General features: G+C 47.0%; 1 protein-coding gene across 2 annotated transcripts in view; it reads right to left on the bottom strand.

Moving 5' to 3' along the window:
* Mtf1 (metal regulatory transcription factor 1) overlaps window positions 1-20,071 on the bottom strand; it is a 47,703-nt gene that overhangs the window by 25,792 nt on the left and 1,840 nt on the right. For both annotated transcript variants that reach the window (XM_021159258.2, XM_021159257.2), the window contains exons 2-4: window positions 19,139-19,594; window positions 3,722-3,960; window positions 2,785-2,916 (exon numbers count right to left, since the gene is read on the bottom strand). In XM_021159258.2, coding sequence (XP_021014917.1) covers window positions 2,785-2,916; window positions 3,722-3,960; window positions 19,139-19,543 — 776 coding nt within the window. In that variant the 5' untranslated portion in view covers window positions 19,544-19,594. The remainder of the gene's footprint in view (window positions 1-2,784; window positions 2,917-3,721; window positions 3,961-19,138; window positions 19,595-20,071) is intronic.

Below are 20,071 nucleotides of genomic sequence, written 5' to 3'. Positions count from 1 at the left end.
AAAAAAAAAAACAATAAAACAAAACAAAACAAAAAACAAAACAAAACAAAAAACAAAACACGGGAGGTGGCAAGACGGCTAGGCCGGGTGCTTGCCATCAAGACTGATGTCCTAGGCTTGGAGAGAAGCAGCTCTAGCAAGTTGTCATCTGACTGCTACATGTGTACTGGGACACAATTCACACACTACATAAATAAATGTAACAAACAAGGACAGGAAAGATGGCGTATGTGACTCAGAGTCCAGGACAGGTCTGTAGGTAAGGCAAGTGTTGAGAGCATCCCAGGGATAAAGATCTGACCAATCACTGAGCACAACTGTGCTGGCAGTGACAGCCTTCGTGGAAAACCTACACGAAGGACTGAATTACAATGTCCATCAAGGCTGGGTAAAGAGAGCTGGACTTGTAGACCCGTGTCAATAGTCCTAGCACTCAAGAGGGGGCTGAGCCAGGAGGAGGCTCACAACTTCACAAATAGTCCGGCCTGGGATAAAAAATGAACCTTGCCTCAAAGTAGAGAAAATGAAAGTGAGCTGGGAAGACGGCAGAAGGACATAAACTCAGTGAGAGCGTGGGTGCGGCTGTGGTCCAGAATCAGCCATAATCCACAGCATGCAGTAGCTCCCTCCCCATATCAGGAAAGGACTCACATCTCAGGCTGCCTTTCAACTGGCTCTGTAGCTAGGATTACAGGCACGCACCACTATGCCTGGGTTACACAGTGCTAAAGCTTAAGATCAGGGCATTGTGAATGCTTGGTGCGCTACATTCCTAGCCCCTGAATACTTTCTCAATAATCAAAGCCAGAGACAATCCCCACCTCCTCAGGACTGATGGGATGCAGTCACCACCTGCTTCCTTCGAGCATCTCTCATGTCCAGTTTTATTTCTTCTCTGTGTACATTACAGGAGAGGCTGTGTGTGTGCACACATGTGTGCGTGTGTTTACTTGTTTGCTTGAGACCGGGTCTCACTATGTAGCCCTGGCTGGTCTGGGACTCACAGATCTGCCTCCTTCTGTGTTCTCAGTGCTGAGATTAAAGGTGTTGTACAACCAGGCCAGATGTGTGATGGTTTTTCTTAATCTGCTTTTCTCAAGGGCAGGGTTTGTGTAGTTCTTAACATTGCTTTAGTTCTTACACAGCAAGAATGTAAATATGTGACCAATAGATTTTCTTATATATCTTATTACCTTATTTCTTTAAAGGGAAAGTTTCTTTAAAGCCCTTCGATGTTAATCACATATATGCATCACTGTATCTATCTAGGTCCCCTCTAATATTCAAGAGAAAACTATTTTAATCATCACAAAATTAAATGCATGTGTATATAGAAATGAGTCCCCTAGCAACCTGATGGGTGGGGGCAAGGGGAGGGTTAAGCATCTGTAACTAACTGGTCTCTAACCTCTTGTTCTTAAAGGGGCCGAGACTCAGGAACCTACCTGTAATTTAAAACCCCAGTTTCATTTAATTGGTGTCTTAGAGCTGGCTGCTCTGGAAGAATTTTCAGCTCCTCTAAGTGTGCGAAGGAGGGTGAATGGCTTCAAAATGAATGGGTGGCATGCTTGCTGCCCTAACTTTAAACAGTACCCCATGAGAATTCAGGGACTTTTTTTTTTTTTTTTTTTTTGAGACAGGGTTTCTCTGTCTAGCCCTGGCTGTCCTGAAACTTACTCTGTAGACCAGGCTGGCCTTGAACTCAGAAATCTGCCTGCCTCTGCCTCCCAAGTGCTGGGATTAAAGGTGTGCGCCACCACGCCCAGCAGGGACATTCCTTATGGGCTATCTTCAGCAATACTTACAACCCAGTTATGGGAAGCCTTACAGACTGATTAACTCATAAAAATGTCATATAACCATCCAGGCTGCTTCTGAAGACTTACTGGGTGCCTGTAGCCAGCCACCTCGTGCTTCCTGTTGTCAAGAACTAGCCATAATCCTCCTCGGTGCGTAGCTGTACAGAGAGCAGACTTACAGATCTACGTTTGTCTCCGAGGAGCTTGGGGCTGGGGACATGAACATTTACTACCGGAGTTTAGTTCAGCTCCAGAACATCTCATGCTCTCTTCTGGCCTTGGGAGAGAGTATCAGTACCCAGACAACATGTACTCACAGATATATACTTATAAAAATAAAATATAAAAAATATGGATTTTGACATAGCTATACAAAAACCATGTGGTCATGTATGTGCACAGACGTGAGCTATTAACAGCAGCAGCAATAAGTAAGAGTGGAGTGCACAGACCCTGAGCCAAGCCTCCCACCCTCACCTTCCCTCAGGAGCACCCTCAGAAACAACTGAATCCTGTCTTTAGTAGGTCTCCCCTTCTCCATGCTCGAGGCTCTCTGGCTGACAGCATCAGACACTGTCTATAACTTTGTGGCTCTTCCCCATTTAACTAAGGATATGATATTTTGTTTTGTTTAGGAGGAAGGGATGTGGACATAGATCTGTCTCTGTAGCCCGGGCTACATCCCCAGCCCTTGACTCAGGCTCTCAGTACTTCCCTACTACAAAGAAAAGTATCCTCCATATGAGTCAGCTTCAACAAACACCTTTCTAAGAATACAGAACAAAACGAGGCAGAATGGCCACCACCAAGTCTGCCTGCACTCCTCTGACCCGCAGCAGTTGGTCAGAGCTCCCCTGTGGCAAGCTGACACCACCAGAGAAGGAAACAGGCAAGGGAGTTTTCTCCCTACAGTGAAAACTCCCTAGAGCCTAACAGGACCGCAGCCGAGACTGCCCAGTGACAGGCAGAAGGCAGCGAGACCTACCGAAATGGCTTTTCTCCTGTATGGGTCCGAATGTGCTTCCGCAGGTCACTGAGTGTGGTGAAGTATTTGCTGCAGCCTTGAGATTCACAGTTAAACGTTTTCCCTGTGTGAAGCCTCTGATGTGCTTTCAACCTGCAAAATGTCCCAGAGAAATAAATGTTCCTTACAGAATGCACCATGGAGCGTCCAAGTGTCAGCCTATCACACCATAGGATCGAGCGCACCAGAATGCTGTACCAGAGCACATTAGCATCCGAAACTCACACAGAGAGAAATGAAAACAAGCAGTAACCAGAGACTGACTCCTCTGGGTTCAAGTCCTGGCCCTGAACTACAAGCCAGGACCGTACAGAACGTATCTACTTCTGTTCCTTAGCAGCTATTCTGGGGACCAACACTTAGAATTATGCCTTTGCACAGTGCACACATACATGTTTTCCATTATTATCTGTCACGCCAAGTATTAACCAAGCCCAACCCTGCTTGGCTTCTAGCATCAAACAGGAGCAAGCACTTTCAGAATGATGGTCTTAGCTACTGTTATTTTGCTATTTTGTGCCTAATATTAAAGATCTGTGTAGTCTCCTGACACAAACATGGAGAAAGACACAGACATCAAGGGGGCACCTTCCCACCTCTCAGGATAGAAGGCTATGGCAGAGGTTTGTGCCAGCCTGAGCTAGTGCCGATGTGAAGACTACTCTATATCAACTACGAACATCCCAAGGGCACAAAGTCCCTCCTTGAGATGCAAATCCACATACAGATGTGCCGACATTTCCACCCAACCCACGGTACATCTATCTTTAAGTAGTAAGTTCTGACTGCATTTTAAGCAGGCGAGCACAGCGGTGCTCTTCAAAGTCCCAAAAGCTGTCATACGCAAGGAGGGCGTTCTGCGGCCCCTGACCTGTGCGGTGTGTACGGGGAGGCTGACCTGTACAGTGTGTTGAACGCCTTCTCACACCCCTGCACGTCACACTCAAATGGCTTCTCCTTTGTGTGCACTCGCACGTGGATCCTGAGGCTGTAGGAGGTGAGGAAGGCCTTGCCACAGCCCTCCTGGTTACAGACGAAGGTGTACTCTCCTCGGTGAGTCTTCTGGTGGGTGCGCAGATTGCCTGCTGTGCTGTAGGTGCGAGGGCATCCCTCAAAGGTGCACTGGTACCGCTTTACCTGACGGAGGACAGGGGACACCTCATCAGTGAGACAAAACAACTGCCCAGGTCTCACCTCTCCACCCTGGGACAGGGTCTCATAAAGCACAAGCTGACAGCAAACTTGGAGCCCACGACCTCCTTATCCTCCCATCTCCACCATGACCTCCTGATCCTCCCGTCTTCACCTTCCGAGTGCTTACTTATGGGCATGTATCACCCACCTAGGTTCTTATGCCGTGCTGAGGAGTGAACTCTGGCAAGCACTTGGTTAACTGAGCTACAACCCAAGCCCTAAATCTGTCTGTATTAAAGCTGGAGGGATGGCACCACAGTTAAGAGCACGCTTTGCCGAGGACCGAGTTCCATTCTCTGAATCCACATCAGGCAGCTCACAACTGCCCATAACTCCAGCTCCAGGGCAATCTGTCATCTACGGACTCCGCAGGCACCTGCACCTGCCTGCATATATTCACACACAGTCATAAACAAATACGTAACTAAAAATGATAAAAATGAATTTAAAAAAAAATAAAAGTTACTGTAAAAATTAGGAATAATTTTCCAGATCGTGGTAGTGCACACCTTTAATCCCAGTGCTCAGAAGGCAGAGGCAGGTGAATATCTGTGAATTCGAGGCCAGCCTGGTCTACAAAGGGAGTTCTAAGACAGCCAGGGCGATACAAAAGGAATCTGTCTTGACCCACCACCACCACCACTGCCACCATCATACACACACACACAAAATAAGACAGACAGACAGACATGATGGGAACCCTGCGTTTGCTCTTGGAACAGAAATGACAAAATAGTCTGGCTGGAGGGACAAAGCCTCAGGGAGGAGATGGCCACTGTCTCAGAAAGGGTGCTTGATCAAAGAATGGTTGATGGCAAGGGTGAACAGTTTCCTTTCAAGTGTTAAAGAGAGCATATTTTGTTTTTTATGGTTTCTGTCACTATGCAAGACTTGCCCTCCATGTTAAGGCAGTCACAAGCAAATTACCAAACACTGCCATGTCCCCAAAACATAAATGTCCATACATGGACACAAGTTTGAATTTCATATAATTTTATGTTATAAAATATTATTTTGATTTTTCAAAAAGCAATAAAAATGTAAGAGCTGGGCCGAGGTGGAGCTCAGTGGGTAGAGTGCTTTCCCGGCCTGCAGGAAGCCCTGGGTTCATCCCCAAGAAGACATACACAAACTGGGTGTGTCAGCAATCCTGGCAGTCAGATCAAAAGTTCAAGGCTAGCCACGTGTGGTTACACACACCCTAAACCCAGCGTTTGGGAGGCAGAGGCGGAGGCGGAGGCAGAGGCAGAGGAGTTTCTCTTAGTTTGGTGTCACTCTGGTTACTAGGAAGAGTTCCAGGTCAGTCAGTGAGATCCTGCCTCAAAAATAAAATAATAAACCAAGGTCATGCCACCATCATAACTATACGGAAAACTTGAAACCAGTCTGGGTTGCCTGAGAGATTTTCTTTAAAAATGAACACTCTGAGGCCAGAGTTGTGGCTCAGTGTTTGTTTAGCATGCTTGGGGTCTCGGGTTCAATCCTTACAGAAAACAACAAATAAAAACCACTCTCGGGAATTGAACAGATCTCCATGGTAAGAGCGCACACTACTCTTGCAGAGGAGCTGTGGTCAGGCCCTGGCACTCCTGGACTCTGAAGCCTCTGCCCTCAGCAGATGCTCACACACATACACATACGAAATCAAAAGTTAGTCATGTGTAGTGGTACACACACTTGATCCTAGCATTTGGGAGGAAGAGGCAGGTGAACCTCTGAGTTAGAGGCCAACCTGGTCTACAGAGCGAGTTCTAGGACAGCCAGGGCTACACAGAGAAACCCTGTCTTGAATCACTCCCTCACCATGAACCAAACAAACAGAAATCTCAACAACCCCTCCCCTCAAACAGCTCTCTTACTTCACTCTAGGGCAACCTTCCCAACACCAAGACCCTGTAATATGATTGCTCACGCTGTGGTGACCAGCCCCCAACGTAATTTTCATTGCTACTTCCTAACGGATTTTACTTCTTTATGAATCATAATGTAAGTATCTGTGGTCTCTGATGGCGTTAGGCGACCCCTGTGAAAGAGCTGGTTGACCCCCAAAGAGGCCGAGATCCACAGGCTGAGAACCACTCACTGTTCCAGTGCTACATGAAAACAAACTGGGTTTAAACAGGATTGAGCCTGTCAGCTAGCTGGCTAGATAGGGATGGGAGGGGCCTTGTCTCCTCCTCCTACCCCGCCCCTTCTCCTCCTCTCCTCCCTCCAACCACTGACAGGACCTTACACAAGTGCTTGCTCACAGAGTCACCGGGAGCCTCTCACTGCCACACAGGTCATGCTCTGTGTTCCCTGAAGTCAATCACTCAGGCGTGAGTCTTGGTGCCTAGTTTTGAAGTCATTGCCAGAGCAACTCTAAAACAATGCCCCACATGGCCTCTCCCGGAGAGAGTCCCAGTGTCTAGGCAGGATAGTCAGGGTATTCCCAGGCCTTCCGACGCTCTGTTTGTTCCGTGACCCAGGATCCAGGAGAGCAGAACGGCAGGCCTAGAGCTACTCACCCCAGCACACTGGTCCCCAGGGAGTCTCAGTTCCCACCTCTTTGCCTGTGCTCTATCCCTGGAAAGGTCTAGTCCCTTCTCTGGCTTCCGAGACTCTTGCTTTAATTCAAGTCTCACTGCCTCCCAGGTCCTCCACAACCTCTCCATGTCCACACAACAGCGCCCTCCTCTAAAAGCCAGTACCGTGTCCCTTTCCTGCACACCCGACACTTCACTTACATCGGGAATCTCCCTCTCATGACTGTGTACTAACTTTACCAACGGAAACTTCAACCATCACTGAAGGATAAGAGCAGGGACTATCTCCATCATAAAGTTCATCACCGTGCTGAGAGAAGAGCAGAGCCTCACTCTTCAGCTGCCACAGCAGCTGACATGGTTCTAAGAGACTGGTCCTTAGCCCCAGGTCCCAGTGTGACAGGCCCTCACAGCTCCCTGGGCCACCAGCCCTCCAAATTTGCATTCATGGACTTAGCCAATTAGGGACTGAAAATAGTTACAGTTACAAAGAAGTACCTGTGCAGAGTATGTACAGAACCACCTATTATTCCCCCAGCAACGTCTAACGCGTCTATACTGTATTGAACACATCATGAGTAGACTAAGCTAACGTACGTAAACAGAAGGAGGCCAGCAGCTAGATGGCTCAGCGACAGACGCTGTCAAGCTCAATCCTTGGGATACCATGTAAAAGTGGAAGAAAACAAACCCATGAAATTGACCTCTGGCCTCCACATGTGCCTCCAGACAAATAAATGTTGTAAATATTTAAAGTGTATAAGAGAATGTACACAGGCTGCATGCAAACACTGCAATCCCTTTACATAAGAAGACAGAGTATCCACGTATGCTTGAGAAGAAGTAGTGTTTCCAGAAATAATCCCCAGCCAAGAGACACCAGCTTTTCTTTAAAATAGAAGATACAATTAAGATGAGATAATTTCCATTATTCTTACTGAATTGAATGAATGACTGCTTTTCATCTAAACTTAAACTGCATGACAGCAGGGACCATAACCTCAGAGATTAGCCTTGCAAAGAAGTGGCACTCACTCCATTTATGTTTTGAATGAATGAATGAAACAAACCCAGCAAGTCTTACTGCTAGCAAAGTAGTGGCAGACTCATAAGTGGTGGGCCCGGGAGACGTTTCAGTGGGTGAGGTGCTTGCTTTGCTGTGCAATTGAGAAGACCTGAATTCAGATTCTGGCACCACATAAAACCTCATGGCCACTGGAGGGGGCCGGGCACCATAATCTCAGGACTCTGGAGGCAGACACAGGATCGCCAGGGGCAGACAGCTGGCTGGTCAACTGGACTTGGTGCGCTCCGGCTTCAGTGAGAGGCGCTGTCTCAGAGTGATGAAGGAGGACACTGGACATCAACGTGCACTTGCACATGTGTGACTAAACATGTACGCCATACACATACACATGCAAACAAACCCCAAGACTATCTATCGAGCAGGAAAGGAAGTTCTGAGTAGGATGTCAGCCTGGTCAAATGTAGCAAAGGCCACCAATGGCTAAGCCCTCGGTCTCCCCGCCACAGCACCAGCGTGGGAACGGCAGGGCCGTGGCCAGAATGTAAGCAGTCAGCCAACTATGCTTTCAGGAACACTTGGCAGATTAGAGAGGGAGAGAGGCCAAGGACAGAAAGTGAGGAAGGCACCCAGACTGGAAAGGCACTGAAAGGTAGGCAAAGTGGAAGTCAGTGATGGCGGGCGGGCGGGCAGGCGGCACTCAGAAGATGACTGAGGCAGGAGAACGGATACGAGTTCAAGTTCAAGGCCAGCATATCAAAAAAAGGAAAAAAACTGTTAAAAGAGTGGTGTTGGGTACTAGATGCCTTTTCTCTCAATAATAAACTGAATAAATGATCAGCTTTTCACTTCATCTGGAATAAATGGCAACACCACTGGGTATCTTTCAGAATTATTATTATTATTATTTTTTTTTTTTTTTTGGTTTTTTGAGACAGGGTTTCTCTGTGTAGCCCTGGCTGTCCTGGAACTCACTTTGTAGACTAGGCTGGCCTCGAACTCAGAAATCCGCCTGCCTCTGCCTCCCGAGTGCTGGGATTAAAGGCATGCGCCACCACGCCCGGCGACCTCAGAATTATTTTAAAGCAGCTACAATTTTCACACAAAGGGAAAGCTAAACCTCCTCAAATGGGATCAGAGCAGGGGAAAAAATTGCCATGTCGTCATGGCTTCAACATATATCAAGTACCTTTAATAAGACTAAAAGTCAGCATTTATGGGTTTGAGGAACTGTATTCCAGAATTATACGAGGTTTGGTGCCAACAGCAGCAGCAGCAGCAGCAGCAGCAGCAGAGGACCATGCTGTCAAGGAGGAGAATTAGGACAGGCAAGAACACAGTCTAAGGAGCTGAGCTGCACTCATATGGCTATGAGCACATGGGGCAGTATGCAAACACAGGACTTGAGGCTTGGGCCACAGCAAACTTATCTATGGAGGAGATGCCCAGCTGATTCCAAAGACTTCGGGGAAGGGTCACATACAAGTAGTCTGCTTGTCAAAATGAATGACACTACCTGTCATGGGGAGACATAATTCATTGGAGACTCCACTGGAGATGAAGAAAACTTGCTTTTCAAAGAATGTTAAAATTCTAACTCTGACTTTAATTTTCCCGTGTGGCTTCAGACAGCTGCGGGGGACTCTGCCAAAGAGCACTAAGAGGCCGGAGTGAGTTCGCTAAGCATGGAGTGTAACACTGCGCATGTCCAGGAGGCAAGAGGGCTAAGATTTGCAGAGTGTTCTGAACAGTTCTGAAACAGAAACATTTATTGAAGATGATCACAGAGCTCAGGCGACAGACAGGGGCAAAGGAGGACAGGTGCAGATGAGCTCAAGCAGAAAAGAACTTCAGATGACAAAACTTCTCAAAGTCAGAGTGGAAAAAAGCTTAGACTTCTGCTGGAAGAAAGAGGGAGTCAGGAAGAAAGAACTCAACTGTACACGGGACAATAAAGAGAGGAGTTGTGCGCCCAGAGCAGGCGAACACTCATAAATTAACGATTGGATGGTGGCTACAGCTACAGAACCCGCTTTCCTGACTGAGGCTGCTGGTGTAAGCCTTTGATCCCAGCACTCAGAAAGCAGAAGCAGAAGCAGGAGGATTGCCCTAACTTTGAAGCTAGGCTGATCTCAACAGCAAGTTTCAGACTAGCCAGATCCAGTCTCCAAAAAGGAGAAACAAACAGGCCAACAAAAACCCCCAGGGGGAGGGGCTGGAGAGATGGCTCAGAGGTTAAGAGCACTGACTGCTCTTTCAGAGATCCTGAGTTCAATTCCTAGCAACCACATGGTGGCTCACAACCATCCGTAATGGGATCCGATGCCCTCTTCTGGTGTGTCTGAAGACTATGACAATGTACTCATTCATAAACATAAAATAAATAAATCTTAAAAAAAAAAAACGGGGAAAACATCAACCTCTGCCCTTTCTTCTCCATCACTAGTGACGTCCTGTCCCTTCTCCCCACAGCAAACCTGCTCTCCATAATACCAGTGATTTCTTCTATTCCAAATCACCACTCTAAGAGCTCTGAACAACTCCCTTTCTTCAATGCCCACTAGAGCTGAATTCATCCGTCCCTCACTCTCCAGAGCTGTGTTGACACCTCCACCCGTGCAGAACGAAGGACGCCCACTTTTTCAGCCCTGGTATCAGCAGACAAGGCTACATCTTGAGTACCACCTTTGTAGACTTCTGTGTTATCATAAGAAGCAATGACTTCAGCATCAGACAGTGCTCAGTTCAAGTCTCAGCTTCACCACTTGAAGTGGATACTTCTATTTGCAAGTGTGTGCTCACGGGGCATGTGTGTATGAGGGTGTGTGCACTTGTGTGTGAGCGAGCACAAGACAGAAGCTGACATCAGGTATTGTTTGTCTTCTACCTTATTTATTTACAGAGTCTTACTAAGTGTCCCAGGCTGGCCTCAAACTCACAGAGATTTTCCTGCTTCTGCCTCTAAGCCCTGGGATTAAAGGTGTGAGCCACCACACCCGGCCTCCACGTTATTATGGAGTTCTCAGACTCTACAGCCAGAGAGCACTTAGGGATCCTCCCCCATCTCTGCCTCTCAGTACTGGGAATTGTTGTTTCTAGGCTTCAATTTTTTTTCCTCTTTAAAAATGTAACATCTAAAAGTGTCTATTTTATGGCTGTTTAAAGGGTGAAATATAGAATTATACTTAAGCCTTCACTTTTAGCCATAGGATATTGGTGCCCCAAATGTCCACCATGGGAGTAACTTTTGGTGGCCTGGTACCAAGGAGACTAAAAAAGCCAAGAATGAGGACAAAAGATTCCTCGTGGCAAAACAGCCCCATTCACTAACCCTGTTAAAAGCTTGGTCTGAGGGCTCATCTGAAGATACAGAAAGGAAGTTCCAGCGCGACGCTCCCTATACTACAGCGTGAGTTCCAAGCCGGTCGGAACAACTTAGGAGAACATGCACACATCTGTCTAAGAACTGTCTCAGAGAGGAACTAGAGCGATGGCTAAGCAGTTAGGAGGCCTGACTGCTCTTCCAGAGGAACCAGGATCGATTCCTCGCACCCACAAGTGGCTTTCAAGAGGCTGCAACTCTAGTTACAGGAGACCAGGTGTCTTCTGCCTCCACATGTTCCAGGCATAGACATACCTGCTGGCAAAATACTCATACATATAAATAAACTTAAATTTAAAAAAACAGAAAAGAGAGCTGGTATGCTCAGTGGTTGAGCCCTGGCCTGGCATCATCCGACCCTAGGCTCAGTTCCCAGCTTCTCCTAAACAAATAGCCCGTCAGTGACAGTGGTGTTAATACGAAAGTTCAGCTTATTAGATCTGTGAGCTCCCCAGGACCCAATCGCATCCCCAACCTGTACCGCCCCCTTTCAAGACAGAGTTGCAAACTTGCTTTGAACTATGTAGCCCAGACTGACTTTGATAGATTTGTCTGTCTCTGCCTCCTAACATCATTTACAGCTGTCTCAAGAAGAGCAGGCTTCCCAAAACTGTTTCTAGCAAAGAAGCCTCAACATGTCTAACCTTTCTGAAACTGGAGATGACCTCTGATCCATTGGGCACAGGTGAGCAAGAAAAAGCAAGAGGACATACAACTGAACAACTGATGCACCAGACGTGGGGCCTGACATCTGAGGCATATACTGATCTACACTTCATATATACACATCTCACTGAGTCTTCACAGAAGGACGCAGTGGGCTATTTTTATCTCCATTTTACAAATGAGGAAGGAGAGCAGCCTGTCTGAGGCTGCACAGCTAAAACACACCACAACACAAAGACGATAGATACCGAAGTAGAAATCATCTTTCAAAGAATCCACTTTTGGAAAAAGCTCCACTTAAATAAGGGGCGAGCTCTAAAACTCAAGCACTTTCTCCCATTCTCACATGAACAAGATGTGAGCAGTACCTGACACAGTCCATGTCAAAGATCAGCTTAAGACCCGGAACACCTACAGTAGGTACCAACTTAAAAAACCCGTGTGATGTAAAACCAACATGTCCCTCTGCCTGGCCAGAGGGCCTCTGTGATGGGACAGAGAGACAAACACCACACATGCTAACACCGAGGAGACATGCTGGCTAACAAACTGGCTTCACCTGGTGGCACAGGGAACTGACATTCTGCTCTGGACTCTAACAGAGCCACAGGGAGCCCACCAGCCTTCCCTGCTGTTCTCTGAGCGCTGGACGGTTATCAGTCCTGACGTCTGACGTCGGTTAAGTCGAACCTTGGAGGGAAATGAATGGATCCTTAGCACTACCCTTCCAGTCAGTGACAGGCTCTTCCGCCCTACGTCTGAATGGCAATCCTGTGGGAGTTGAACAGCGAGCTGTGAAGAAATGTAATCGTGGTGTGCAGTGGAAGGCGGGTGGCTCCCCTCCAGCACAGGCAAGCATCTGAGTGCATGGCTCCACTCCCGGAGGATACCACTGAGAAACAAGACTGGAATCAGTCCTAAAACAAAGGACAAACTGTCAAAAGGCTCTGGCCACTAGGGTCAAACCCCCTTCCTTTTGTTTTGCTCCCTTTTGTTTTCTTGGGACAGGCTTTCTCCTTGTAACCCGGCAGGCCTGGAAAGTACCATGTAGTCCAGCCCAGTCTCAAACCCATTTCTGCTTTAGCTGCCAGGGGCTGGCACTGTGGGTCCAGGGCATGCCACTTCTGACCCATTTATTTTTACTTAAGATCTGTCAGGCTAAGGAAATTCAGCTAGGTGTGGTGGCTCACACCTTTCATCCGAGTACTTAGGAGGCTGAGACAAGGAGAATCTATGAGTTTGAGGCCAACCTGGTCTACATAGCAAGCTCCAGGACAGCCAAAATTACCAGGACAGCCAGAATTACATAGAGATCCTGCCTCAAAAAGCAAGAAAACAAACAAACAAACAAACAAACAAAAAACCTACCAAACCAACCAAACAAAAAATTTTAATCTAAAATTAAAAAATAAATAAGTAAAAGAAGAAGGGGGCTGGAGAGATGGTTCAGCAATTAAGAGAACTGACTGCTCTTCCGAAGGCCCTGAGTTCAAATCCCAGCAACCACATGGTGGCTCACAACCATCTGTAACGGGATCTGATGCCCTCTTCCGGTGTGTCTAAAAACAGCTACATTGTGTACTTAGATATGATAAATAAATCTTTAAAAAAAAAAAAAAAAGAAGAAGAAAAGGAGGAGGAGGAAGACCAGGCAAGAGAAAGATCTCTTCCCTCCTTTCAGAATGCTTCCGAAGGCAATCCAATCTCTAGAATACCTGGGAGCAAAATATCCGAGACCACTGAACTGCGTTCTTGCAAGAAAGACCCTTCTTTCCCAGTCAGTGCTTTGCCTCCTTTAGTGTGCAGCTGGCTTCCTTATTGCTTTATTATATTTTGTTCATTATGCTTGGAAGATTCAGGGCATCATGGAAATGTCTGACCTACGAGCCCTCCCAACTGGTCAGCAGCAAAGAGGGAAGGTTGGTAACGGTGGAGGATGCGTTGTGCTCCCCACTCTGGTGCTGACAGAGGAGGCAAGCAGGCAACCGAATGGCCCCTGGCAAGTTCTCTGGAAGAACAGAGATGCAAGAAAGTTTGGGGAACCAGGGACCACTCAAACCCACCAGGAGGAACAGCTGCTTAGCAACCTGGACAGGAAGCCCTCCAGTCAGATGGGTGGTGTCTGAGCGGAAAGATAATGTTTTGACGGAACCTCTCAAAAGCTACCAACCAGCAGGGAGAAAGCGGTAAGGTTGAGAACGTATTTTGTGAAGGAAGAGTCAGGGTGCCCAGAGGGCCTGTGGTAGGAAGAGACGGTATATGTGGCAAGGTTCTGGTTGGCTTGGTCTTTGCGCAAGACAAGCATGATGAAAAACAATAATAATAAAGCAATCAATAAAGTCAATGGCACACTAAAGAAGACAAAGGAACGATGGGGAATAAACAGGAAAGTCAGGCTAACATCTGACTCAGAAGCTAAGCGGCTTAGGAAGCCAAGAAGACTGAGTAGTTATCACAGGCTTCCATTTCTCAAGAGCAGTACCTGGGAATGCCATGCAGAAAAAAAAAAAAAAAAAGGCCAGGCTTAAATCAGGTCCCAGGGACAAGAGTGGTTAACGATCACGCAGCTGTTATCATCGGTAAACACTAGCCTCCTCCAGCTGACTAAGTGGATTTGGAAGCCAAAATAAAAGCCATGTCAATCAGTGACTGAGGTGAGAGTGTGCTTCTGGAAGGCAAGCCTGGATGTTTGGCTCCCAGAGACTAGGGCCACGGCCGCTGCTCCTTCCTGATCCCCACGGCAGCCCCCAACCTACCAAGCTGCAGGGAAATGACCCAACTCAAGAAAGTCTAGCTTATAGACTCTTCTACCTAGGACTCACGTAGAAGATGTTAAAACTGACGGAAGAACCTCTACGGTGGATGGCACATACACCCACAGTCACTGGCAAAAAGTTCATAGCATCCTTGATCCTGCCCTGGTCCTGATTAAATGGCCTGAGGAAACCACTGGGGCAAGTCAGGCTTGCAAACAGAAGTTTACTAATTGGTAAGGAGCACCAAACAGGAAGGGGACAGCTAGTATCAGATTGCATAATCTCTCCCTCCCGCCAAGCTTCTCTTCTGCCTAGGTCAGCATTCCCCCCCACCCCCCAAATGTGTTCTACTATTGCCCTGGAAAATGTTTTATAGCATTAGCTTATAGCATTAGAAAATTCTGTATTTTCTTTTTTCTTAGCTATTACCAAACCAAATGTCCTGATAAATTCTGAAGCAGCGTGGCTATGGGTCTACGTAACATTTCTCAAAACACGTGCTTATCACCAACACTCAGCAGTAATCATTAACCAGGCGGCCTAAAGCTGGGTCCTTAACTACGTCCAAACTTTTAATTAATTAACTTATTAATCAGTTGAGAGACAGGGTCTCACTATGTGGCCCTAGCTGGCCTAGAACTCCATTTACCTCTGCTTCCCCAGAGCTGGGATTAAAGGCGTGAGCCGCCACAGCCAGCTCAAACTTTCTCTTTTCTTTTTGTTTTTTTTCTAAGACAGGGTTTCTCTGTGTAGCCCTGGCTGTCCTGGAACTCACTCTGTAGGCCAGGCTGGCCTTGAACTCAGAAATCTGCCTGCCTCTGCCTTCCAAGTGCTGGGATTAAAGGAGTGCACCACCACTGGCCGGCCCCAGCTCAAACTTTCTAAACTTAAAAATTCCAATGCCTGTGAACTGCTACCGTCTCAATGCTTTTTTTTTTCTTCTTCTTCTTCCGAATAACAAACTTTAAAAACAAAATGCTTTCTGCTTCCTGATCTCTCATCCCAGCTCACTTCTCCCTCATTTAAACGCTCTGCATCCTGGGCTCAACTAAAGGCCGTTTCAAAATGTGAGAGACAGCCAAACAAGCAACAGAACTATCCTCTCTGGCTACTCAGTCCCTCTTCAGGTCACACAGGAAGTCAGCCTTCCTGATCCAGAGTCCAGAACAGCACATTCCACCCACCCCCTTGACTACTGTTATCTCTCTCTCTCTCTCTCTCCCTAGCCATTTCCCTTGTTCGCACTGCTGCCCCACAGGGATTAAGGATCCGTCATTTCCTTAACTTCAGACCTACAGTTCCAGTAAGTCTCACCTCTGCTCCTTATTCCCAAGGGCTACACATTCAATACGCGCCAAACAAACTTACTCATTTCCCCACCGAACTTCCCTCTTCTTGACCCAATTCTGGTTACCAGACTCACTCACCGTTAAGCAGGGGGTGGGGAGGTAGGGGGTGGAGGAGCCACTGTCTTCAGCATGCAGCCTGAGCATATCTGAAGTTATCCACCAAGGTAGGTTCTTCACCCACTCATCAACCAACAGCAACTCAGAAAGGATTTCACTGTGTTGCCCTGCGTGGCCTTGAACTCACAGATCAACTTGCCTCTGCCTCCAGAGTGCCAAGATTCAAGATATGGGCCGCCACGCCTAGTTAGTCCCTGATGAATCTTTTAATGAAATATTTAGATAAAAAAACCGAAGACTGACTTTCAACTCAGGGCTCCTTATGCAAATTCCAACAGCATCCCAAGTTCCCCCAGTCTTAGATTCTTCCCTTCATCAGTTAAATGAAACTCATGTCTTCTAGCAGGCCATGAAGTCCTGGCTTTCTTTGCCTCCCAGATCCCTGCCCGCTGCCAGGGCACTCCTCCTAAAATGCTACTGGTTTGTTTTTTTTTTTAGAAACAGGATCTCACTATATAGTTTTGGCTGTCCTGGAACTATGTAGACCAGGCTGGCCTCGAACTCAGAGAGACTCTCCTGCATCTGTTTCTACCTCTGCCTCCCAAGTGCTGGGACTAAAGGCATGCACCATTACGCCTGGCTCTAAATTGCTTCTTTAATCACATTACTCCTGGCTCCTAAATCATCAAGGCTCCCACTGCTTCTAAAACAGCATGAACCCTCAGCAAGCCTTCATTGCTCTCTAGATTTGAACCTTTGCTATCTTTCCATCCGTATTCCCTCTACTCTCTGGATTCTAGTCTAAGGGTTGACAAACTAAAGCCAGAAAGTCTATTCTGGCTTTATTTACATACTATCTTTTTGTTTTACGGTGGTGTTAGGAATGGGACCCAGGGCTTTATGGCGTGATATCCTGACTGAGCTCCACCCCCACCCCACTTATGCTCTGTCTATGACTGATCCTGGGTTATAATGGGAGAGTTGACTGGATGCAACAGAGACCACAGTCTTTAAGGACAAGAGGGGAGCAGGCTAGACACTGTAAAAAACGGCCGTGCATAGCAATACTGTTTCAAACCAGAAGACAAGATATATGTAGTAACTCTGTTTTAAGGGGGACAGCTGGCTGCTCCCTGAGGGGACCTCTGCTTTCTACCTTCCTTTCTCTGCTCATGTTGTCTCCATCTCTGAGAAATATCCATGCCCCGCTTTTCTTCAAACTGAACATATCTTTATGACCACCTTGAAGGCTTGCCTGACCACACAGCTCCCAAATACAGTGCGGGCACCCTGTGTGTCTACCACTTTAACATCAGCCTTCTATCTTTATCCTGCAAATCGCCATCACCTACAGCACCTTGCTTGGCATGTTTGTGAGGCCAGTGCATGCCTGTAATCCTGGCACTGGAAAGTGGAAGGCAGGAGATCTGGAGTTCAAGGTCAACCTTAACCACACAGCAAATTGGAAGCCAGCTTGGGATACATGAGACATCTCAAAAAGAACAGCAACAACAGTCACTTGAAGGCAGATGAACCCCTACAAGCTTACATACCCGGCTGAAGCCAACAAGAGAAGGTCAGTATAGAGACACTCCAAAGGCTTACAATAAGCCTGTCTACCGGCACCAGCACATAACTTGACAGCTGTGCCCATGATAAGGCAGAACAGGGCTCTCTATCCAAGCTCTGCAGACATCTGGGGTAAGTATTTGTCAGAGGCTGTCCTATGTACTAGACAATGTCTTTAGCTCCTACCTAGGGATTCCAGTTAGCACCTCCCATTGTGACAATCAAATTGTTAAAGGAAAGGGTTGATCTTCCCTGGGGGGGAGAAGTGCCCTCAACCGAGAACCACTCTTCTAGAGGTTTCCAAGCACAAGCCAACAGTGAGATATTGACAATAAAACACAGATGACAGAGTCACTATAGTTCAGTGTCCAGATGAAGAGAGAGATAAGAGCCACTCGATTGGCCAGGCTGACTCACTCTTGGGAGATTATGCTCAACTCTGGATTTTAAAAGGACTTTGGAAAACTAGAATTCCTTCAGTTAAAGGCAACCGAACTGATGGGTGGCTGGGAAGAAATGCCATCAGAAAGATATTTTGAGTGTAGATGGCTAGCTTGTACCAAAAACCATGATGAACCTTTAAGTATGTGAGGTTGCCCCACAGAAGAACGGTTCTCAGGACAGAACCGGAGGCTGGAGCAGCACAAGAAGGCAGACTTGAGTCCTACACAAGCAAACACTCCTTAGCTAGCAGAACAGGCCAACAAACGCACTGGTCTGAGCTGTAAAACCCTGTGCTCTTGCCATTCTGGAAGATTTCAAGCACAGACCCATGAAGAGAGACAGCAAGGCTATAGGGATTGTTTTGTGCACTGGGAGGGAGGACATGATGGTCTCTCTAAGTATTTACAGCTCTGAGGTATTTTCTTATTCATTGATTTGCGACCTTCGGCTCAATCCCTCCCGAATGGTAGGCAGGCATTCCACCCTTAACTGAAACCTTAATGCTGAGATTCTAAGGTTAAAAAGGAAAAGACAAATGTCATGAGGCAGTCATTTGTACAAGCTGTATATAATTTCCAACCTTCATTGCATCAGAAAAGGAAACTGTTTCCTCAGAAAATTAAGCCTATTTCTGCTTGCCGGTACCTGCATTAGTCTTCAACACTGTAACTGCCAGGGACCTGGTTTTTTCACATTAACTTGCAGCACTAGTTCCTGGGTGATGTTTACCACTCCTGCCTGTACGCCATAGCATTCCTTTCATCCAAATGCAGAACTACAACCTGTGAGAGAGATGCCTTCCGGTTTCCAAGCTACCCTGAAAGGCATTCCGTCATGCACAGTTCCTGAACGTGAGTGTGACCACCTTTAGCTACCTCATCTCTTTTGTGGATTCTTGCCTGGATTATACAAAGTTCCTTTTACTATCCATTAAATACTCACTAAATTAACAAACATATTCCTACAGACATCTCCAAAACAAATGACTTACAGCCAGCTCTAGTTATTACACACAAATCTAGGCACTTGGCTATCAGAGAAGCCATGCTGTTACTTTCGCAGTATAAACATGAATTCACTTTGGTGAAATTTCTATTTTATTTATGATTTGGAGAGGCAAATCTGAGATATTACAATGTGTGGTACTCCTCAATTACAATGTGGCCATACAATCCGAAAGTTCTAGAAAGCAGTCGCAACAAAACAGGAGGCAGATGTGTTGTTGGCAGGTAAGACTACAGAAGGCTCTAAGCCCGGGAGCTCCTTTAACCCCCAGTTAAAACTGCCAGCGCCATGTGGAAGGAGCTGCCCCAAAGCCACACCGGGCCCTCATCTGCGGCTTTACTTACTTCTTTCCGTTTCGTTTCTGGACATTCCGACTGCAGAGTAAGAGTCGCACCTTCAATGTTCCTTGGCATGGGTGTGGAACCGGGGTTTATAGTCAAATGAATCTGATCTGGTGAGATAATGTGTTGTACGTAACCCTGGGACATTGCTTCCTGATCTATTAAGAAGCCCTCTTCACCTTCCACCAGAAAAGGCAAGGGTTCTCCACACTGTCCGTCGTCTTCATCATCCTCCAAAGTGCCAGGGTCCTGTTCTATGAGAACAGTGGTCCTATCATAAACAGTTCCAGATGAGGAAGGCACCAGTCCGTTGTCATCCACAAACCTGAGCATCTTGTCATGCGGGGTTAGGTCATCTTCCTCTCCCTTAAAGAAGATGATATTGTCGTCTGGACTGTGTTCCCCCATGGCTCACGTGTGCTCAGCCCAATTGTGAGAAATGAAAAGGTAACGGCCTTTCTGCAATAGATAACACCAGAGTTAGAACCACAGCCCAAGACCCACCTATGTCCTCAGGGGATCCTTAGGGACCACTTTCCCTCATTTTAAAGAGCAAAGTGCTAATCCCAGACTTTGGAATGCAGAGGCAGGCAGACCTCTCAGAGTTCCAGGCCAGCATTGTCTGCATATCAAGTTCCAAGCCAACCAGAGTTGGTGGTGAGACCCTGTCTCAAAACAAAGAGAGAGAGCAATCCAGGCCTAGGAATGGTGGTGAATGTCTTTAACCCCAGCACCTGAGAGGTTGAGTAAGCTGGATCCTCTTGAATTCCAGATGAACCAGAGATACACAGTAAGAATCACACACAAACCGGGCAGTGGTGGCCCACGCCTTTAATCCCAGCACTTGGGAGGCAGAGGCAGGTGGATTTCTGAGTTCAAGGCCAGCCTGGTCTACAGAGTGAGTTCCAGGATAGTCAGGGCTATACAGAAAAACCC

Source organism: Mus caroli, chromosome 4, assembly GCF_900094665.2.
Source record: "Mus caroli chromosome 4, CAROLI_EIJ_v1.1, whole genome shotgun sequence".
Taxonomy (NCBI): domain Eukaryota; kingdom Metazoa; phylum Chordata; class Mammalia; order Rodentia; family Muridae; genus Mus; species Mus caroli.
Note: the sequence above shows the minus strand (reverse complement) of the source record. Positions and strands in the feature narration are given on the sequence as shown.